The sequence below is a fragment of the Papaver somniferum genome, unplaced genomic scaffold (assembly GCF_003573695.1).
Source record: "Papaver somniferum cultivar HN1 unplaced genomic scaffold, ASM357369v1 unplaced-scaffold_135, whole genome shotgun sequence".
NCBI classification, from domain to species: Eukaryota; Viridiplantae; Streptophyta; class Magnoliopsida; order Ranunculales; family Papaveraceae; genus Papaver; species Papaver somniferum.
In genome coordinates, this window is record NW_020622713.1 from 3474786 (window position 1) to 3498089 (window position 23304).

Sequence of the window (23304 nt, forward strand, 5' to 3'; positions counted from 1 at the left end):
GATACCAAATGATGAGAAGCTGAAGCTTACAATGAAAAGAAATTGAAATTGATAACTTGAAAAAGGATAAATAATCAACCAATTTAGTTTCTTCTACCCTTTGAATAAAGGAAGAACCTAATAATGGAGATTCTTCTCAAATAACTTACAATTTCTACCCAATTAAATTGGAAACTATAAGATTATGAGAGGCATCTAGTTGATACTCTAGAATTAGATGATCTAATTCCCCCTAGAGATAACAATTAGGTTCGAAAGAAAAGAACCTCTCATTCTTCACACAATCTTATAAAACTCTCAAAACCTCCAACTTTAGCCTTATTTTTTCTACTTTATACTAGCACCAAGGGCATACTTGGCATATTCAAAGTAATTCTAGGATGGACTATAAATGGTGCTTCAATATCGATATGGGACATCCACCATACATCACATATCTACATGTACTCTGAGAGAAAGTACTCTCCGTTGAGAATTCGATGAGAGACCCATGTCTCGATACTCACATCTGATTGCTGGATCAGAGCTTCGTATAATTATGAGTTTACGATTTTAGCCCTTGTCGAAAATCCACCATCTACACTTTTAAACATATATGGGGAAGGATAGTTGGTTGAAGGTACATATGCGGACCATGTACCAAGTAAGCTTCATAGCTTAGCCGGAAGAGTATAAATGATGTGTATGCCTCATTTATAGATATATAACCTTACCAATGGAGCGTGTTAAGCATTGGCACCACTATGCCATGCCGCAGACCAAGTATTCATCACTTGGATGCATTTTTACGGAATGGCCTATACGGACTAGGCCATTACTTTTATTGCTTGGCCACGGCCTCACAAACGAGTTGGTTTAAGTTCTTGTCCCTTCGGTGATGAACTACGGTATGTGCTTGATCCCTTTAGAGTACGAAAGGGTACGTAGGCAGCCACAATGAGTTGTAGCATTGCCGGTCCAGCACTTTTTCGCTCATATCATCTAATTGGGAGATGATTGCGACATCCTGGCCTCTGATATCATCTGGCTCGGTATCTCAACGCAATAGATGATTGTGGCCACACTTGATGAGGCAAGTTGCATTTTATTCACCGGATGCTCATACTTCCTATCAAGGCGTTCGACATAGGCTAAAAACTCGAGTGTCGTAATTTAGCTCAAGAGGAGTCCATTTTGATGGGAAACGACCCAACGATCAAGACAGGTCGATCTACAGATCCACATGGTCACCAGAATTTAGCCAAATTCCATCGTTTAGGGCCTCAAAAGGCCGTTTTTGCAGTATTAGGAAAGTTTTTATTTTTCTTGATAAACCCATTGCGGAATAAGGATAAGTTGGAACGGTGTGAAAGCTTAGTTTTCCGCATTTTCCTAGCTTTAAAGCCCAGATGGTAGCTTCATCATGGCGCATGGGGAAATTATGGCCTGCGGGGAACGCACCAAAGGCGTAATTTTCCGGTCCGTCACAGATATAGTCCCAACTAGAGATAAGATTGCAAGATATAAACCTGATATTGATGTGCATTGTAGCTTATGTAATCCTCCCCTTGAATCAGTGGATCATTTGTTGTTGAACTGCTCTTATTCTAGATCTGTCTGGTTGGCTGATAAAATAAATGTGGGCAATATTATTTCCCAGCATGGATCTTTCAAAAACTGGGTTATTTCTTGGTTTTCTGCAGGTTCAAATATAATCTTTGGAGCATGTATTAATAGACATAATTTGAATATTCTACTTATGGTCACTGCTTGGACCATTTGGAAGGACAGATGTTCTAAAATATTTCAGAATATCAATCCAAACAGAGCTTTTTCTCTAGACAACATTAATAAGCTTACTAGTATCTGCACTCTTTCTCCTACTAATGTAAATGGATACTTGCAGATTTAGAGATGGATTCCTCCTGATAATGACTGTTTTAAAATTAACTGTGATGCATCTTTTATGGAACATAATTTACAAGGTGGAATTGGACTAATTATGAGGAATTTTGCAGGAGGAATGACTCTAGAGATGGATTCCTCCTGATAATGACGGTTTTATTGGACTATTTTGATGGAGGAATGACTCTAGGGATTGAAGTAGAGGAGCTGGAGTGCAAAGCAATGCTTGCAGCAGTTAACTATGCAATTGAAAGAAGGTTTAGATAAGTAGTTTTTGAGTCAGACGGTCAAGTTTTAATAAAATCCATCAATGAGCAAACATTATATATTCATTGTCAGTCCCTAGTTTTTGACATTAAATTTTTGTTAAGTAAGTTAGAACATTGGAGTTGTGTCTCAGTTAAGAGAAGTGCAAATGTTGTAGCTGATACGTTGGCGAAAAAGCCAGAAGTTTAAAGTTTAAGTTTGAGTATCAGTCGGTTTTGCCCTTGGAATACCAAGAATGGGTAGATCATGATAACTGTGTAACCTCTTAATTCCTTAATGAAATTATTTTTTAATTAAAAAAAAAACTCTACATAGTGTACGGTTTACAGGAAACTTTTAAATACCTGTGAACCAATTAAATTAAGCTATGCTTAGATTAGGAAACCAATTAGATTAGGAAATATCATAACGACCCTGATGGACTTGCCATTCCACAAGCCCATATTATTTCATTCTATATACATACTGAGTGAGGCACCGAGGCGTGAAGGTAGAGGTGTTTTGACTCCCGAGAGAGACAGAGAAAGAGTAAAGCAGTGGTGGTTCTTCGTTCACCTGCAAAGGGAATTATCGGATATTACGATCCTGTGCTTGATCGGAGCGTTCGTTCTTCTTCTCCATCTAACTCCAAAAAGATTGCGTTCCACGTCTAAGTCTAACTGGTAATTCCGTTTAATTTCTTCCAACATTTCACATAATTCTTACAAGAATGACTCGAGTTTTGGTAAACTAGGTTAAATTTCCGGTGCATTTTCTTCATCCTTCTCTTTTCTTTGGACATATAAACTCAAATCAATTTAGGAAGTAGTACTCGTTTTTTAATCTTTGAGTGATTTTGTTTTTAAGTATGATTTGAAATATCTTGGTGAATGCTTGTTTATGAATGGACATAGGGCAATTAGGGGTTGTGATCTTTATCGTAAACTCAATTTGAATGCTTTTCAGTTGCTCATGAGTGATTTTGATTTTAATCTTGAAAATTTCAGGCCTGATCCAGAATACCTGGTTGCTGAACGCAGAAAGGAACGCAAGTACACATCTAAACAACTTCATGATGCAGCAAGGCCATATGCAGCTGAGGCCTTGAGGCTCTATAACAAAGAAGCAGTAAGTCTTCTTCTTCTGAATCTTTATTGATTTTCTTGAAATCAATTGCCGTTTTTGTTGGATTCCCTTAATCTTTCTTTTAAATGTTCTCTTGCCTTGGCCTAAATTTGTAGGGTACAAAATATGAGCTGGTGGAGCCTGGTTACATGACATCTGCGCTTCTTAGGACATGCATTCTTCACCATATCGACTTCACGGCTAAGAAAACTGACGTTGCTGATGCTCCAGAGGAGATGTTTTTCGCGGAACAGGCAACTACCAGAGAGGATGTTCTGGAAGCTACCAGCGGGGAGGATCGTGGAGATTTCAAGACCGAGCATGAATGCCCGCCCATCAAAGTCCCAGTCATCTCGGACAGAACAAGTTGAAGAGAGAACAAAAAAAAAAATGAAAAAAAAAAGGACTATGTATGAAAGTACCAGGAAATTAAGCTTTTAGAATAATGAACAAGGTGGGGATATTCATATCCAACGGGCAGAAGGAAGAGTCATACAAATACTGATTTTTAGGTTAGGTAATAGTGTAGGTCCTTGTTTATTTTCAGACGAATCAGTATGGAAATTATTAAGCTTTCTCATGTTTTGTAATGGGGCTCTTCATTGGTTCATGGAGTCTGGATTTGATCAGTCAGCGTCTACATCCATAGTCTTGATTGCATTAGATATGACAGACGAGACTACCTACCAGAGAAATCCCAAAACCAGACGATAACGTCATTTTAATTAATAACTATGAATATAGACGTATCGGTGTGTTGGACGGGTGTCTATGCATCAGGGACGGACCCAAAAAATTTCTTAGGGTAGGGCTATATACTATCACTAATCATCGGGGTGGCCGAAGGCCACGGCAATTTTTTTTAAGAACGAATTGCATAATTGATTATTAGGTGGGATTTAGAAAATAAAAATTTAAAATCCACATACTTAATAGCAAAGCACGGTTGGAGAGAAAGAAAAAAATTATGCTTTAAACCAAATTATGGACTAAAATAAGTCATTTGGGCTAAATTTCATTGATTAATTATAATAAGAGGTGGGCTGAATACTTATTCTAAGAAATGCTCCCATGCAAAATTTTATTGGCTCAAAAATTGGGACGGGCTATAGCCCGGGTTAGCCCCTTGCTAGGCCCGTCCCTGCTATGCATGCTTTTTAGTAACTCAAAAACTGGTTTTGAAGTATGGGTAATGAAAGATTACGGCAATAGAGAATCATATTTAGAGAATCATATTTACGTCATTTCAAAACTGAATTTATGTAAAAGACGACCGCATCAGTACCTGACAAGGATAGAGTGTTTAAAAACGGGCGAGATTCTATTAGAAGTTCAATTCCATTATATAGAGGCTTTGGTTTTATAGAATCCAAAGAATGGTAAGGCTAAAACTTTGAAGTTCAAAAAGCATCCGGGGTGTTCATGCTCAAAAAAAGAACCCGGGGTGTTTATGTTCAAAATCACTATTCCAAACTTATGAGAAGAGCTTAGTTCCACTTCACTCGGGTATTTATTTTGGAGATAATGTGCCAGTACCTGTACCTTATTAGAAGCTAGCGGATCCGCTACAAAACTATATTGACAAGGAGTATACCTCATCATGAAAATGCATATCACGTACGTAATCAATGACAAGTTTGGGGAGTTAATTCCAGGAGTGGAGTATTTTGTTGGAGCAAAGAGGGTTCCTAAGATTGAGTGATTTATTTTCTAAATCCTAGCGGGTTCCTAATTTGAATCGTAACTAGGAATTCTATTCAATAAACAATCCTGGAATTCCACTTCTGCACAAATCTAGTTTCACTGCTCCCTACAGATAGAAAAATCTTCAACCATGCAAACATGCATTCTCTTTTGTTTTATTTTTCTCAAACGGCGGGCCTAGCCCGTTCCATTCATTTACCCAATAGCCACCATTCCAAACCAAACATGCACACCCGGATTTAACAAAGCTCGATCTCTTCTTTCACTTTGTTTTTGGTTTCACCTATTCGCCACCCACAATTTTCCTATTTGCCTCCTACATAAATTGACACCCCCACTTATCCTATTCACCACCCATATAGATTTTACAATATCCTAAATACCATCTTTTGACTTTTTATTTACACCCAATAATTATATCATCCCAATAATAAAAAAAACCTAAATTCCCAGTAAATTTTTCTCCATATCCACCCACCGACTTTCACCTTTTTTTTTCTCCATCTCCACCACCGACCTTCACCCTCTTTAGTTACCGAGAAATTAAAAAAAACAGGAGAAAGAGGGTTCTGTACTAATGGTTGTAATTGTTAGACTTTTTTTATGGTTTGCGCAACAAATTATGTTTAGTCTAAACTAATACATGTTTAGTGTAGCTAACTTATGTTTTTTTGTTTAAAATCAGTTTATGATTTAATCATGTTTTAGTGACTTGTTTAAGGTTAATGCTAGATAGGGTTGGAAACTAGCATGACATGTCAAGTAGTTTGAGTTGTCCTATGAGCAGTCTATTCTAGCCATGAGGTGTCACTCCAACTCATGATGGAAAGGTTGGAGAGACATGTGGCAAGCATGAATAGGACTCTCTTCTAGCCTCACTTGTTTTAAAAGGAAAATATGTTTTCATCCATCAATTAAGGGTGAGGAAATAGAAGTAGATGAGAAGTCATGAAACCTTAAGATATTGCTTTCTATTTCCTTGTTGTTAAATTATTTTGGTATGTGCTGTATGTAGTGTTCTAACTACGTAAGGTGATGATTCTGTGTGTTGTAAGAGCATGTTTATACTAGGTTTACGTTCTGTTTTCAGCATGATGTTAGCTAATATGATACTTAGTGTTAAGCATAAAGTTTAAGAAGCTGAAATTCCAACATTCTACTTTTATTTCCCTAGTTATTTCATGTTCTTCAACTAGGGTACATAACAAAATTCTTTTTGGTTAAGTTATAGCTGATAGCATGAGAATTCTGTGTTGTTCTGATCTCAGTATGCTTCATATAATGGGATTTTTCCTTCATTCTGGTGTGCTTGACTGAGGACAAGCTAAGATTCTGTACTACTGTGGAAAATCAATGTTAGATACTCTGTTTAGTTCAGATTTATATCTGAATCACTTTAGATATCGTGTCTGCATCAAATTGTATGTACAGTAACTACCCACTGGTGGTTGTAAAATATTAGAGCTAAGAATGGTCTACGTTCTTTAAACTTGTGGCAGTGGGGCAGTCTAGTGGCCATGTTTTAATGTGTATGTGCATGAACATACGCATCTAAGCCATGTTTGATCTCATACTGACTTCGAATGTCTTTAAATGACTACTGATGATTATTGACTCACTCTTAAATGATTGGTTGTTCGTTTCTTGTGAGCCAAATGTTTTTTAAGAATGCATATTTAGCTGTGTTATCCCACTAAAATGTACTGTTTCATACCACACTCAAATCAGTTACCAGAAGAGCTTGTATTGCTGCTACATTTATCCTTGTAAGGATACTAGGGGATCAAAATGAGTTTTAGCTGCCATTGTTTCTGCAAGGCGCAGAGTGTAGCTGTTTTGGGTAGTGATACTAGTGGGAAAGTGAGACGGCTAGTATTTTCCTATGGTGTTGTGGGAATCAAACCAACTTATGGTTGTGTAGCAAAGTTTGATTGTATGGCGTGTAGGTCATCATTAGATACCTATTGTACATCAAGCTACAGCTTATCTTTCAAATCAAATCAAGATTATATGCGTTCTTGAGATGACATTCACTGGGAATTATCGGTTGCATATGGACTTAATCTCATGGAAAATGAGTCTCTTCAAAAGTTTGAAGTTTGAAGTTGTTCTATACATGCCTGGATATTGCCATCCATTGACTACAAAGTTAAGACATGCCTGGACATTACTAGCGGTTGACTGCAAATGTACAATACCTTCCTAGCGGACAAGACAGGTTGATAGGTCAGTATCAGGTCTTGTAGCATAGCAGCAAATAAGAGGTTGTCTGCAGCTTACTCTTGCAGGCGTTGCAATCATCACTCAGTCCTATACTAACCATGCTGGTGATGTATGTGCTAGTGGGGAGCACGTTAAATGGGTTGTCAGATGCAACTGATACGGCTAGTCTAGCATTTGATAAGGTTGGGTTTTATGGTTTATAACTCTACCGCTATGGTGAGACAGATTCATTACAAGTTTTCACTGACACATGGAGACATGACAGTTTCTATGAAAAGAGTCAAAGAAAGTATGTGACCTCTTGTTTCTCAAGTTTTTTAACTTTTCTATTAGACCCAAAGGTTTTATAGTCAAGTTTAAGGTATGTTTTCCTTTCAAGTACAGTTTGGTTTAAAGAATGATAATTGTTGTTTTGGCGGTGATTCATCTCTGACATTTCAAGTATGAATTAACCCAAAGGTAATTCTTACTGGTAATATTTGGAATGAATCATGTCTCACCTTGTTATTTACTATGTATGAATTATTCGTCTTAAACTTGTTAGACTCTCTCTATGTCGCAATATCTGCCCAAAGGTGACTTTGTGATGATACCAAGTCGTATTTTAAGTTCAAGATATTTAAGTTTGCTTATTGATATGCTATGAAAGGAATTCGATCAGTATTACATGGTATGATACCGTAATTAACTAAAATAAAGGAATTACAACAGAAAATACATCATGAGAAAGCTGTTGTGTTGTTTTTTATTTAGGTACTCTGCATAATTAAATTGCATTGAATGCTGATAGGTTCAGGTAAGGTACTACAGGTACAGGTAGTGGAGAGACTTATGCTTACTCAAGCACTAGAATGTTTCTTTGAGAAATTTATATCTGTAAGGTACATGTAGTGGTGTTTAAACAGTGGGAGGCAGTTTGAATGGCTAGTCATAGTGTAAAAGTGCATTTTTTTGTGTCGTTCATCAACTTATTTAATCATCTAAGCAAAACTATCATTCTTGCTGTGAACAAGTGCAAGTCTCCATGTAAAGGAGCTATCAGGCACCGTTAGTCATTGATAACTTTTTTCCTTGTGAATTTGAAGTTCAAGTTGTTTATTTGGGCAACAGTCAAGGTACGTCATTTTCTTGAAGGTACAAATTTGAACTTAAGGTATATCTGATTTTCAGTTTTTGAAAATTATGATTATAGATATTCTATACCTTCCATTACTCGACTAAGTGCCGCCAAAGCGATATTTTGAGAGTATGAAAGGGTGTTCTAATGTGAATGAAGTTTTCTTTTGGAAGCATTACCACATAGAACTAACGCCGAAAGTGTTGTGCCACAAGACAGTACCTGCATATGGCTAAGCTAGATAAAGTAATGAAGGGGCTGGTGGTACAGACCACTGAAACCAGAAATTAGCAATCAAGTTCTTCATTAGTTTTCGGTAAAAGCAAGGTTTGTTTATGATTTTTCTGAATGTTACGAGTATGATTTTTGCCCAAAGGTAATTCATATTTGTGATATTTGGAATGAATCATGTTTCCTACTAACCCAAAGGTTTACAGAGTTTTTATTTCAATGCATGAAAATTTAATCTTAAACTTGTTAGGATTTGACTCATGTATGTCACAATTCTGCCCAATGGTGTTTTGTGATGATACCGAGTCTTGTATTTTAAGCTTAAGATGTTTATGTGCGCTTATTAATATGCGATCGTTTTTGTTAGTATGCATAGTTATTTAAAGTGATAATAAGCATGTATGTTGTGAAATAAAGTTTTGAAAACTGGAAGTAAAGATACTTGTACATCATGGTTTACCCAAAGGTGCACCTGATGGATCTATTCTAATGTTTCATTTGTGCATAGTAAAAGTGTATACCACATTGTAATATGGCAGAGTTATGAAGAACAATGGGAGTATGATAACATTTTTTTGTTTATCATCTTAAACAAGTACGTGTTCTGGTTGTTTAACTTGTTTTGCTGTTTATGTTATTTAAGGAACAAAAAATAAGTGGGACATCATTACAGAAACTCTCTTTGGAAACATAGCTCATAATGAGCACAGAACACGTCTCGAGTGAGACACAGATAAAGATCTTTTCGGAGTTCAAGGTCTCGACTGAGACACGGATGATCTTTTCGGAGATTAATCCAATAAAGAGATGAATAAAGGTCTCGAGTAAGACAGGTGATCTTTTCGGAGATTAATCCAATAAAGAGATGAATAAAGGTCTCGACGGAGACACGTTTTCATTTTAAGAAAAAGGTTTTCTCTTCGGAGATATATCTCTTATTAGGCCAGGTCTCTTCAGAGATGGATAAATGTCTCGACGGAGACATCTCATATTGAGAACAGATAAGATCTCTACGGAGATAAAGGGTCTCATAGAACTCTAGGTTATTGCTTTCTATTTCCTTGTTGTTAAATCTGTTTTGGTATGTCCTGTATGTAGTGTTCTAACTACGTAAGGTGTTGATTCTGTGTGTTGTAAGAGCATGTTTATACTAGGTTTAAGTTTTGTTTTCAGCATGTTGTTAGCTAATATGATACTTAGTGTTAAACATAAAGTTTAAGAAACTGAAATTTCAACAGTAATAACCTAGAGTTCTTAAATGGCGATGTACTAAAATCCACATATCGTATGAGCGCCAAATTCTGGACGAATAGAATTGGTCGTAACAATCTGGCCAGCTAGTAATCTAGGTGACTACAACTGTAAGGTAATGGTAGTCACGGTTGTAGTTTGGACTATGTAACCTGAAATCAACTTCATAAAAAAATTGAATACGTCAATAATTGTATGAACACGTTAAATATTACTCACTAAAACAAATAAATTAATTAGAAAGGAATTAATCAATCTTTGGTGCACCATAATTAAATGAAACCTTAACTTAGGATTAAAGTTCCATTGTGATGGCTCTTAGGAACCTTCCAGCAGGAACGATTAAAGTTCCATTGTGATCTTTGTATGAAAGAAATGGAAGCTTTATATTGTCCGGACATGTCACATAAACTTCTACAAAGCGGTACAGGATTTTAATGGTGAAGAAGGGGGATTAATGAAGATGAAGAAATATAAGATTGGTAATAATTGTAGTCAAATTTAGTTTGACTTTTTATAGGTGGTAAATAGGAAAAATAGAAAGTAAAATTACTTTTGACATTTTGACAAGGGTGGTAAATAGGAAAAATATGGGTGGCAAATAGGTGATACCTTGTTTTTCACTATTCTCAAAATTGGATATAAATTCACTGTTTTTACTTTTATCCTTCGTGATATGCTAGGTGGCTTGATTATCATATAACTGAGACTAGCTAGCACTCAGAAGTTGTAGGGGTTCAGCGGCCGCGACAAAGATTAAGGCCTTTAATTCGCTTTTCGGTAAAAAATTAGCCATCCAAATCCTATATCTGCATTGTAAAAGAATACTATCACAATGTTTGTTTGGGCCTGACTCGTGGCGTCTGACTCGGAATCTGACTGGGGCGAATCAGATGTCCGCTTTTTTCCCCTCTCTCATAGGTCTGACTCGGTCATTTACTCTCAGCACGTTGAGTTGATGCAGGTAATTAGTGAAAACCAGATGGTAGTCATTTCGGGAGAAACTGGGTTAAGATGGTGAAATGTCCTTGTTGCGGTGGTTGGTGGGCACATGCATAACATATCCTGTAATAAGGCTAAGTCCTATAGGTGCTAATCTAGCAGCTAGATTAGCAATCCACGTCACCTAGGGCAACCTCCTAAATCTTATGGGAGTGCTAATCTAGCAGCTAGATTAGCAGTCCACGTCATCTGGGACCACTGTCCAGCGCTGTTTGGTTCAGCGCAATCAATTTCAACCGTCAGATCAACTTTTGTGATCCGTTGGATTTTTGTGATTTGTGTAAGTGGGTCACTTTTTGAACGCTGAACCATTCAGCGCAACCAATTTCAGCCGTCAAATCAAATTTTGTGATCCGTGTGATTTTTGTGATTTGATCCTTGTATATTTTTATCTGTTCTTTGATCCTTGTATATTTTTTCTATGTTGTAGTGAGTTCTTGATTTTAGCTTGCCTTTGATGTACAAATTCAAATTTGAATATATGCATCATAATAATAGTATGAAATTGTGTAAATTGGATCAGTTTTTATGTAAATTGTGTTACTGGCATTATTTTTTATTTTTTTTTGTTTGAGCTACCAATTTTAACACAAACTCTGTATGTTTGAAGGCTTGATTTATTGCTTGCTACTGGTAATCTCTCAGTGCAAAGACAACAAGATACAAGTTCAATACCTGACTATTCATATTCGGTCTGAATTATCATGAGGATTTAATAGGTGTCAGATAACCATTTCTCAGTCCAAATATCTAACTAGAGGTTGGGGACACATTCCATCATATGCAATGAGGCTTTAGAATAATCATATGCCCTTTCAGGACCTTGACCGGACAGGTGATCAAGAACCCATATATTCCCCCAAAATCTAAAAACATTTCAAATCTTAAAAATTAATCAAAACAGATCCCAGTACCGGTCAGAATCAAAAGCTGTACATTCGAGAATCCCTAGCACAAAACATCTTTTTTTTATCAACTCTCCAAAAAGCATCAACAATAATACTAAAATGTTTATGTACAAAAATTACTCTTAAAACTCACTATAAAACTACCCAAATGCTAGCAAAAGGAAGTAAAACCTTACGTGCTGCTCTCAAACTGGATCAATTAAACTTTATTTGCAAATCTTACTGTATTTCAACTCACCTACTTGTTGTAATATTTATGCGAATAACTTGCAAAGAGAAACAAGCTCAATGCGCATGCGAATGCTAATAGCCAGTAGTAGTTGTTTAGTTGTGCCTCATTCATATCGTCCGAGAACCAACTATGCTTTCCGTATTTATCACTTGTGACAAGTTCGATGAACGATATTAAGATTGCACTAAGAAAACTCCCAACACCGAAAACACTTAAATGTAAAGCCATTCCCATGGTTTTCATCTTATTCGGAACTTCGCTGTAAAAGAACTCCTGCATACCAACAACTGTAAAAACGTCCGAGATACCCAAGATGATATACTGGGGTAATAACCAGAAGATGCACAATGGAACTGGACTGATGCTTGGTTCTCTTCTACTAATTTCGAGTCTCTTTGTCTCGACAAGTGCTGCGATTGACATCGCAATTACTGACAAAAACATACCAAAACCCATCCTTTGCATCACATTAATCCCCTTGTCACTTCCGGTAATAAACCGATAAACTGGTGTTACTAGTTTGTCGTATAAAGGCATTAAAAGAATTATAGAAACATTTATCGCGCTTTGCAATGTTGCTGGAGGGATCATAAAATGGTTACCAATGTTTCTCTTCATTGTCATGCCTTGTTTAGTGAAGAAAGTTGCTGGTTGTTGAAAGATGATTGCAAAAACTAGCAACATTCCCCATATTGGCATTAGTTTTAATATAGATCCTGTTTCCTCAACTGTATCTGGTGCTGCACCGTTAGGCTTGTTTGCCATGTTGTTGCATCGTTGATCACCAGAATGCTGGCTACATAGCGGTTCCTGCTGAAGCCTACAAACGAAATGCAAAGCTTTGAGTTAAAAGCACTATTACCACACAAGATATATTGTGCATCAAATGAAAGAGAGGAGCTTACTCAAGTTCGACTGCCTCGGACAGATTTGTTGGCAAGGTGGCATAATTGCGATGCATTAACTTCTGTGCAGCACCCTTAATGGAGTTCACTAAGTTTTTTATCATGCGTGCAGTGCTTCCTCTATCTGACTTGGATTGTTCTTCAGTTATTGTATAAAACCTAGTCCCACATGTGAAAGGAGCAACAGACATAGCCATGGCAATGGAAGGAATAGCAAAACCTATTCCCCAACCAAAAGTATCTTGAAGGTAGGACATTAGAGATACGCCTAGCAAACTCCCGATAACTATACCAAAATACCACCATTTAAAGAACATACTTTTCATCTTCTCATAATAAGTGTTTTCATCATCATCTGCATCACCATCTTTGGGGTTATTTGAAGTTGGCAACTGTTTCAGCCGAGTCTCACTTTTCCCAAGTTCAAGTTGATCCGCTCCGAACGCTTGCAAACACGGGTTGTATCCGCCTTGTCCTAAAGCGATCAAAAAGAGAGACAAAAACAGTGGGAAAGAAGACCATGGACTTGAATTAGTCTTTTCATGGTCATGACTACTCTTAGCTATCCATTCCCATACTAGTGCTGTTGAAGTCAGCGCCACCAGTCCCTATAACCAACAAAAACATGAAGCTGACCGACAGTAAGATAATTATGCTTAGACATGGCAGTACTTCTTGGCGTATAAACACACGTAAAATGTAAAAATAGATTATGCAAAAAGGGTTTCCTGAAAATGATTGAAAACAAACTATTCCTTAAAGATAATAGTCGACTTGCCATTATGACTCAGGCGAAATATCTGTTGCCTAATCGATGACCCTGCCCAACGTAGACGAAAATGCGAGATATTGATCCTAAAAATGATGCTGGGTATCATCATTGATGTACCTAGCACAGTATTCTTACCTAAAAACCAAATGTTTTAGTGCGCATTTTGTGTTGCATAATGCGGTAGTAGTGTCCATTAGGTTAGCATAATGAACACAAAAATTTGGTGCTGTGGGTCCTAACTCGAGGACCTGCCAGATCCCGCCATGCACCAAAAACGGGTGCGCTTTTAAAAATTCCCATCAAAGAGATATCCCATAATGCATTGATAAATCAAGAAGTCGATTGAGGACAAACCACCTGACTATTAAACTAATCAAGTCAAAATGATTTCTGACCCACCACACGTCTGCTAACTATTATTAGTAATTTTACTAATTATATGCTTCCAGCAAGTTACCATCACTTTAGGAGTGAGATTATGATGCACTCGACCTTCATAATAATAATTACGAACATCATTTTAGGATTTTCGTTTCACCAGCAAGAAAAATCAGCTTTTTCAAAATTCATATCTGAGTAATTAAATACTTACAGCAACGTAGAGAACAGAAGAGGCCAAAATGGTGAAATATCTATCCAAATAGGAGTCTGCAAGAAATGCGCCTAACAGCGGCAACAAGAACGAAATTCCAGCCCAACTGTTTACTGTTTTTGCCGCTGCTGAATTACTCATCTTCAACACCTCCGTCAGATATGTAACAAGATTTGACGCAACCCCTTTGAATGCAAACCTCTCCACACCAGCCACCACTAGAGAGACAAAAAACTTAAAAAGAATTAGAGTCTTAATTGGGATTATAATTTCTAAAAGGAGAAAATAATTAAACTTAGAAGAAGAAAAAAAAAAGAACAGATTCTAAAAATGAATCTTACCAATCACAAGAACACATGATTTGGTTAGCCCTTTAGATGGTAATCTCCTCCCTCCATCTCCTCTAACCATGATTGAAGCAGTAGTTGTGTTTATCTTCAACATAAAAAAAACCTTAATAATGATTAGAATCACATCAAATCTTTGTCATTGTGATCACAACAACGATAAGAGTTGATATACATAAACCCCAAATCTCTGTCTCTCTTCTAATGTTCTCCTCCTCTCCCACTTTACTATTTCTAGACAAGTACTCAGTGTTCTCTGCACATGTTCCTTTTGTACTAGACATTTCACGTCACATATTCATGTCATGTGAGAGCGTACCAAGGTGGTGGTGGAACGTTCAAAGCTTAATGGGGAGGTGATTGACCAAACACTAAGAGCACAACCCTTAGTGACAAATGTTGTCATTTAAAGAATGGCATATCCACATTCCATCACACACCAAACACAAGTTTAGAACCCACATGTCATCCTCGTCGGACGACACTTGTCGATATATTTGAGTTTACCAGTAGTTACTTAACAAGTATCAGAATGTAATTATTGGCAGGATCTAAATGACTTCAATGAAGGGAGCATAGACTATGAAAAAGTTTATCAAAATCTTCATTTTTAATAGGATCTCATTATTATAGCATCCATTAAGTTGCTATTGGATGGTGTTTAAAGATCATGCACGTAAGAAAAAAATGTTGTAATTAACACAATCTTAACTCGATCAGTATACATTATCTAGGGGATTATCTTTGATGCTGAATTAAAACCATCCACATACTCAAAAAAGTTGTTGCAGGAAAGAACAAGGAAGAAGATGAAAAGGTTAGAAATCTTTTTGTGTTTTAAGCTAGTGGTTTCCGAGTTGGATTTCACTTTGTTTTAATGATCGAACTATTTAGGGTTAGGGTCAAATTTAAAAGGATATAAAAATGGGATTTCTTGTGTTTGATTTTGTCATGGTATATGCACTACTAATGCGGAAAGTTAACAAACTATAGGTTAAACTGTTAAAGTAACAAGACCGGGAATGGCTCTTCGTGACTTACTTTCTGTTGTGTTGTGATTACTTTTATTTTCTTCTTCTTTCGTTTTACATAAAAAAGAAACAAACTCAGTGGAACCAAAACAGCATTCTACGTAAGTGTGTATGTGTACATGTTGTATTTTCCTTGGAGAAAAAACTGATAAAAGAGTGTACGTACGTGGTCCTTATTGATGAGCTAGCTTGAGTGTTGATATGCAGTATATTGAGTTTTGCTGATGTTATCACGTTTGTAACTGAAAACAAAAAGGCAAGGCTCTCGTTTGTGCATGAGTCGTTACAGACGACGGGAAATGTACGTAACATATCGTATGAAACCATAGGTACGTCTTCAACCTGTGTTTTATGGCATCTATGATCATTCTTCCAACACCTCCTGGTAAAGAAGTACTGGTGTTTGAAATACGTACCATGTCTTTGTTGTAAATACATTTTTTCTAGAGTAGTTCAGTTTTTCTTCCTAGCTAGTTTTATTTATCACCTGGCTGCTCTTTTTTTTTTTTTTTATTGCCAGTCCTTCTTTTCTCCCCTCAGGTGGTTTTAATTGTTAGTGAAGAGATTCTTTTTATGGTCCAAGCTATTTGGACCCAGAGGTTTCAACCAGGGAACGTGGAGGTCCCAAAATTTCTCCTCCAGAAATGAACTCCCGTGTTGGGGAACGCATTCGATATTTACCTAAACCGGTGGAGTATCTAGTTACGGCCTAAGAAAGTGTCAAGCAGCTAATTTATCACTTCATGCAGCATACACACCACAGTAGCTATGAAACAAAACGAAAAATTGCATCACATATATAGTTTTAGACAAGGGATTACCTGTTGGGATCGCAACCGTTGTTTGATGTATCTCGAGAAGGGAGAAACCAATCAATACTTGTCGAAACTTGCGTCTAGTAACACAATCGCAATCTTGCAAAGTTCATATTAGTTCTATTTTCTTCACATTAGCTAAATTCTAAAATTAGCTCACTATATATAGCATTTTCCCTCCTTGATCGGATGGCTCAAACAAAATGCCTAAACTTTCTTACCAATTCGATTATTAGTGTGTAATTTTCTTCCAAAAACTGGTTATATTTTTATTTTATTTTCTCAAAATACCATTTTATTCCTATGATTATAAGTTTATGGGACACAAAGTATGGTAGATGCTAGTGAACAGTGAAAAGCTTTCGGAATGAAAATTTGTCCAAAATCATGCTTCAAATAGAAAAGAAAAATTGTCCGAAACCCAAGTGACCGGAATTGGGCCTAAAATGGGTTAATGGGCCCGATTTTGATACTTTTTACCATTTCATCATACATAACTTGAACGGGAGATTTGTCGGTTGGTCCATCATCTAACTCAGTTATTAACAGGAGGTTCAGCTGGAGAGAAGATTTAATAGAAAAACTTTTAAAAGTAATGTTATTTCTAGTGTGAAAGATAGAAAAGTAGAGAAAGAGAAGGAGAATTCTTATTCAATATAGAGAAAACTTTGCTGTCCTGTGTTATCGTTTGGTTATCCCATTATTTTCTGTTGACAGCCAATGTGCTTTCTGTGATCGAGATTTGGACTGCTATGGGATCATGCGTTACATTGTTCACATGAGGTGGGGAGTAAATTTCGGCATGATTTTGTGTGTGACATCGTTGTGGACATGTTTTTTCGAGCCGGGGTTCCTGCTAAGAAGGAATTCTCCTTTGGGCTTACCGCTAATGATGGTAGCGCATTACGTCCAGCGGATATTTTTGTTTACAATTGGGAAAATGGTCGGGACATGTGCTTAGATGTGACTGGGGTCTCGCTTTTTACTGGTGGAGGTGTTCGGACCTTTCGGCCTGGCTTAGCTTTGAGTAATGCTATCACTCGTAAAAATAAAAAATATTTGGACAAGTGTTTGGCTCTGGGTTATGGTTTTGGTACCCTGACTTTCACGACGTTTGGCGAGCTTGGTGAAGAAACAGTGGTTTACTTAAGAGGCTGCATAATCATTTGTCTAGGTTTGATGTTGGTGCCAAGAAATGTAATTTTTTTTTTCACAGATTAGGAATTGCAATTCAGAAGGGTGTTGGAGCCCAGCTTGTAGCTAGGATTCCAACTAGTTTCTTGTCGTCTGTTGATGTTTGATATTTAAAGAAAAAAAAATTATATCAACTGAAATAAAAATAAAATATAATTAGTATTTCATGTAAATAATATAAAGAAATATTACAGCCTCTATTTAGATAGACACAAGGGCATCCCGGTAATAAACGGGGTTTACCCTAGATATTATTAACATTAACTAGATAGTAACCCGTGCTTCGCACCAGGAAATATAATCTAATTCAGGTACGGTTCAAAATTCGTTCCTTGAGCCCCATGCTAAGTCATCATATACGATCTCTATATACCGTATTTTTAGATTTCTTAGGATAAGTCCTATGGACTAGATATCTAGCTGCTAGATTGGTCATTCGCGTCAGTATGGAAAACCTCCTAAGTCCTATGGGATGGCGAATCTAGCTGAGAAACGCTGATCCGTGCAGCGTCCGATGCTGAACCAAACAACGCTCAAGAGTTTACCAATTAAATCAACTTCACTAGTCAATGCGTGCATTGATCGTGTCTATCAATCTGTCCCATCTCATCCCATCACTGTTGTATTTGGATATTAAAATGAAATGCTAGCTAGCTCTCATATAGACGCGTCAGTGTGCTCGAGCTTCAAGAAGCACACCTTACTGCACAGGCGACAATACATCATTAAATTCAAAAAGGTTAATGGTGACTTGTCAACATCAGAAACATTGAGCTTCTCATCTTGCATATCCTGTGATAAAAAATGAAAGTTGACTTACAATAATAACATATTTCGTTCTCAATGGATAATAAATTTACTATCATGCTGTATGGTTCGGCGTTTTTGCGCGGATCCGTAATTTTCACTTTTTGAGGCGTTGGATAGTTCAGCGTTTCAATCTCGCTATTATTTGGACTGCGAGCAATTGCTAGGAGAGAGCAGTAGCCAGATAGAGTGTTAATTTTTTTCCCACATTTTTTTCTTGATTTGCAACACTTTTTGGCCAATCTAGCAGTTCAATCTAGCCCATAGGGGTTAGCCTTAATCTCCCGTCTTCATCGCCACAGTATACAATCTCTTTCTGATGGTATAACTTTGGTCTGCCGCTCTTTCTTTCTTTTTTCTATCTTTGGGATTATTGCTTTGCCATCTTGAGCCTATGTACATAGTAACGTTTCATATACGGATCTGCGCGAATTTGATTTTCTCAATCATGTTGCTAGTTCTAGAACAAAGGATTAAGTGTTTGATTATCTCGTTTCTTTTAACTATCAATGTTTTTGGTTGCTCTAATATTAACTCTTCTCCTTTGGTTCGGGAACCACAATGTTGCGGTCTGGGATCGTAACTTCTTTTCGTAAATTTAACTACTCTCAACATGAAACTGACAAAGCTCCCTCCGGGTAAGTTGCCCATCTGCTAGTGGCCACCAAGTATTTGGTGAAACTGGTCAATCCCAACCATGGAAAAAGAGGATCCGCAAAGAAGATCAAAGCAAAGCTGGAACTGGAATGTCATTAAAGGCAGACTGATCTTGGCAATGTAAAAACTGTGTGCCGTCTCCTTTCAATTTAGTCTAATTTAGATTTATCAAGACATCAAAATCACTATGAGTCTATGGCCCAAAGTGCTCGGGTATTCTGCAGACATTATGAGCCTTGTTCTGTAGTTAGTCTGGCATACAAAAATGTTGGGGGTCAAACACCTGGCCTGCATTCTAATCTGCATCTACAGCTCATGCTCCTTGAGTAAAAGCGTGAGGTGAAAGGAAATAATGAAGATAAGCGTTGTTCATTGTTCAAAAACTATGTGTAAAAACTATTTCAGTCAATGTTGGGCAATGATTATAACAGCTATATACAACAACACATTCATATTATACCTCTGGAGGCAATAACAGAATTAGATAAGAATTTTTTAAATCGATCGATCTGCAAAGTATTAGCAACATAATGTACAGGTAATTAAAAGAAGTAAAGAATGTACTCTTTATATATTATCCACACAATGAATGGATGCCACGCAAAGTAACAAAATTGTGAGAAGCTGCATAGAAAATTTACCAAAGAAAGATTTGATGACAGTGCCAATGTGTGCGTTCCAACTTCCATACTTCAAAGCAACTTCCATAATCTGGCATTGTTCAACAGTGAACAAATTAGTGTTAACTTTGGCGGATGTCTTACATAATCCTGCTCCTTTTGGTGACTTTTCATATGTAATTGAAACTCGTTCATAATCAAGGTACCCTTTTGCTTGGAGTTTCTCATAGACCTAAACTGTATCACATAAAAAACATAGTTTAAGAGTCTAATACTTAATCATGGATCCTCAGGGATCTTCAGGTAATAATATACAAAGTTACAAACAACTACTGAGCAAAGTGCGTCATGAGAAAATCAACACATTCAAGGACAAAATCAGGACATTCAAGCATCTAAAAAAGAAAATAATTCATGGTTCATGCTATTATGATTTGTGTGTTTAATTTCAAAGTGCTAGTTTAGTATTATCATTCTATATCCAAGGAGCTAGTTTAGTAATACTAACGGAAGTTCTAAAAGAAATTTTAACAACATTCTTCACGAAATGAAAATCAATATATAAGAATTGCTTTCGTAAGTGCTTTTGCAAATCCACTTCTATTCTTCAACATGAAGAATGTATATTCATTTCATGAAAATCACAAAATCAAAACAAACAAAAAAATTAGAAGTGAAACAAAAAAAAAGAAAAAGTACTGAAAAAATAAAAGAATAGTTACCTGAATCTTAGCCTTAGAGTTATGGATTATATCACAAAACAGCAGAATTTAGGATGAAATTCTGCTCAGCATTTTAACAAACAGTTAAAGCGCATTAGGTTTGCTCTTTGAAAATAATAAACAATTGAACATGCTGCTTAGAGAGATCAACTTGAAATCAAAAGTGTGAGAGATCTTATATCTCTATTAGTTTCAAATAGATATGTGAACGCAGAGACATAGTACTACCTGCAAAATATCAAATGTTATAAGAAGAACAATGCAGCTAATGGGTGCAATCCTTTATCTAATATCTGCAGAGCAATAAAACAATTGAACTAACCATATCAATTGGGAAATTGTGAAAAACGCACAATAACAACAGTATAATGGAACTGAAAAATCTAAACTACAGTAGTAGAAACCAAACCAACCTGTGTATGAACTGAAATTTCATATAATTTTGAAAATTAAGAAGAACGATGCATCCAATTGTACTACACATAATTGAAAATTTTGAGAAAACCCACAAAATTAATAGTCTAAATTAAATGGAGGAAACCAAAACCTTTTTGGTATGAAAAACTGAAGATTCTGAAGATCGTGGCTTTATCGGGATGTGTAATAGATTCTTGATAGTAGTCTTCAGACTCCTTCCTTCCCTTAACTGAACGAAAAACTTGAAATTAAAAAACCCCAGATTGTAATCAGAATCACTAAAGTTCAATAAAGGAAGTTTAAATCAAAAAAACAAAGATTAGTTTAATAAGTTTGCTTCATAGGTAAAGATAGAGAATCACCTCTTGGGACTTTGAATATATCGATTGGGAGATCTTTGATGAAATTGAAATCCCTAAACCATCTTCGTCTGTACTGAAGAACCAAATTATGGGAAGAAAACATTCAAAGAGATCTGAGCAGTGTTGAATGAAGAAAAAAAGTTGGATAATATGGGTTTGTTTCTTAGGAGCAGTTAGACGATGAAAAAAATGCAGAAGTGGAGTAATGGGGTGGTTATGGTTGTAAACATATTTCTTTCCTTGATTCACGTTGGCGGAGAATGAAGGAGAATGCTCTATTTTCTGATGCTCTCACCATAGCTATCCACATCAGCAAAAAGTGGGGTCAGAATGAATGAAAATTGAGTCACAAAAATATATCAGGAAAATCAAGAGTGAAAAAACCTGAAATATGTGAGACTCAGAACAGTATTAGACACGCATATGCTGCCTCATTAAAACCATGACAAGTAAACCCATTGGGACAAACCTTGACGAAGGAAAGAATACAACGCGTTTAAGTCCTAATGATGCTCCCCCTGATGGATACCTCAGCGAAATATTGGCCTACAAATCTTTAAGTCGACGCATTCTAATCTTGTGAACTAATTTCTTGAATGTAGAAGTTGGTAATGCTTTAGTGAAGAGGTCTGCTAGATTGTGACTTGAACGTACTTGTTGGATATCAATCACACCATCATTTTGTAGATCATGTGAGAAAAAGAACTTCGAACTGATGTGTTTTATTCGATCACCTTTGATAAATCCTTCCTTTAGTTGTGCAATGCAAGCAGTATTGTCTTCGTATAATATTGTTGGTGAATCTTTAGTTGAAGGAAGTCCACATGATTCTTGAATATGATGCATTACTGACCTTAACCAGATGCTCTCACGGCTTGCTTCATGGATTGCTAGTAGTTCAGAATAATTTTTAGATGTAGCTGAAATTGTTTGCTTCACTGACCGCCAAGATATACATGCATCTCCATAAGTAAACAAATACCCAGTTTGTGATAGTTCTTTGTGTGGATCTGAAAGATAACCTGCATCTGCGTACCCAATTAATTTTCATTTATATTCATAACGGTAAAATAGACCTAAATCAATAGTGCCACTAAGATAACGTAATAAGTGCTTGATTCCGTTACAGTGTCTTTGAGTTGGAGCAGAACTATATCTAGCTAACAGATTAACAGAAAATGGAATATCTAGCCTTGTGCAATTTGCAAGATACATAAGAGCACCAATTCACTTAGATATGGCACTTCCGGACCAAGAAGTTCTTCACCATCTTCTTTAGGTCGAAATAGGTCTTTATTCACGCCAAGTGATCTCACAATCATAGGGGGAATCAGTGGATGTGCTTTGTCCATATAAAATCGTTTTAAGATTTTTTCTGTATAAGTAGATTTATGGACAAATATACCATTTGAGACATGATCAATTTGTAAACCAAGATAATACTTAGTTTTACCAAGATCTTTCATCTCAAATTCCTTTTACAAGTAAGTAGCGGTTTCAGTGAGTTCTTTTAGAGTTCCAACAAGATTTAGATCGTCAACGTATACTGCAATAATACCAAACCCAGAATTGGATTCCTTAATGAAAACACATGGACAAATAGCATTATTAGTATATCACTCTTTCAGTAAATATTCACTAAGGCGATTATACCACATTCTTCCCGATTGCTTTAGTCCATATAGAGCTCTTTGAAGTTTTATTGAGTATACACTACGATCTTTGGACTTGTCTGCTTCAGGCATACAAAATCCCTCGGGAAGTTTCATATAAATGTCACTATCAAGTGACCCATAAAGATAAGTTGTAACTACATGCATAAGACGCATTTCAAGATTTTCTGAAGATTCCAAACTAATAAGAAACCGGAATGTGATGACATCCGTCACTGGAGAATAAGTTTCTTGATAATCAATACCCGGTCTTTATGAAAACCTTGTGCAACGGGTCGAGCTTTATATCTCACAATTTCATTTTTCTCGTTACGTTTTCGTACGAATACCCATTTGTACCCGACATCTTTTACATTTTCAGGAGTTACAACAATAGGACCAAGAACTCCATGTTTTACTAATGAGTTGTACTATGCTTGGATTTCAACCTCCCACTTAGGCTAATCTTTCTACGACGACATTCTTCG

At 36.5% G+C, this 23304-nt stretch overlaps 2 protein-coding genes and 1 long non-coding RNA gene across 6 annotated transcripts; 1 reads left to right on the forward strand and 2 right to left on the reverse strand.

Annotated features, from left to right (window-relative positions):
* The first annotated feature begins 2568 nt into the window (after positions 1 to 2568).
* Positions 2569 to 3829, forward strand: LOC113334003. Its single transcript, XM_026580356.1, has 3 exons — positions 2569 to 2813; positions 3138 to 3258; positions 3372 to 3829. The coding sequence occupies exons 1-3, from the start codon at positions 2569 to 2571 to the stop codon at positions 3624 to 3626; spliced, it is 621 nt and encodes a 206-aa protein (XP_026436141.1). The 3' UTR covers positions 3627 to 3829.
* A 7845-nt stretch (positions 3830 to 11674) lies between these two features.
* LOC113333952 (protein NRT1/ PTR FAMILY 5.8-like) lies at positions 11675 to 15035 on the reverse strand. The gene is made up of 4 exons (XM_026580314.1): positions 14534 to 15035; positions 14193 to 14410; positions 12829 to 13436; positions 11675 to 12743 (listed from the first exon to the last, which is right to left on the reverse strand). The coding sequence occupies exons 1-4, from the start codon at positions 14634 to 14636 to the stop codon at positions 11930 to 11932; spliced, it is 1743 nt and encodes a 580-aa protein (XP_026436099.1). The 5' UTR covers positions 14637 to 15035; the 3' UTR covers positions 11675 to 11929.
* Positions 15036 to 19500: 4465 nt separating this feature from the next.
* LOC113333972 lies at positions 19501 to 21401 on the reverse strand. Of its 4 annotated transcripts, XR_003352480.1 has the most exons (5): positions 21165 to 21401; positions 20933 to 21043; positions 20614 to 20678; positions 20386 to 20446; positions 19501 to 19900 (listed from the first exon to the last, which is right to left on the reverse strand). It is a non-coding gene; the product is annotated as an uncharacterized LOC113333972 (long non-coding RNA). The 4 variants fall into 4 exon arrangements; XR_003352478.1 differs by having other exon boundaries at positions 20386 to 20678; XR_003352479.1 differs by having other exon boundaries at positions 20386 to 20678; positions 20799 to 21043.
* Between the last annotated feature and the right edge of the window lie 1903 nt (positions 21402 to 23304).

What these genes read in the sequence shown, in the direction of transcription:
- LOC113333952 (XM_026580314.1), bottom strand. Translation starts at nt 14,636, where the DNA reads ATGTTGAAGATAAACACAACTACTGCTTCAATCATGGTTAGAGGAGAT. An exon ending in ATCATGTGTTCTTGTGATTG is followed by an intron (nt 14,411 to 14,533) that starts GTAAGATTCATT and finishes TTGTCTCTCTAG; the next exon opens with TGGTGGCTGGTGTGGAGAGG. An exon ending in TCCGAGGCAGTCGAACTTGA is followed by an intron (nt 12,744 to 12,828) that starts GTAAGCTCCTCT and finishes TTTCGTTTGTAG; the next exon opens with GCTTCAGCAGGAACCGCTAT.
- LOC113334003 (XM_026580356.1), top strand. Translation starts at nt 2,569, where the DNA reads ATGGACTTGCCATTCCACAAGCCCATATTATTTCATTCTATATACATA. An exon ending in TCCACGTCTAAGTCTAACTG is followed by an intron (nt 2,814 to 3,137) that starts GTAATTCCGTTT and finishes TGAAAATTTCAG; the next exon opens with GCCTGATCCAGAATACCTGG. An exon ending in GGCTCTATAACAAAGAAGCA is followed by an intron (nt 3,259 to 3,371) that starts GTAAGTCTTCTT and finishes CTAAATTTGTAG; the next exon opens with GGTACAAAATATGAGCTGGT.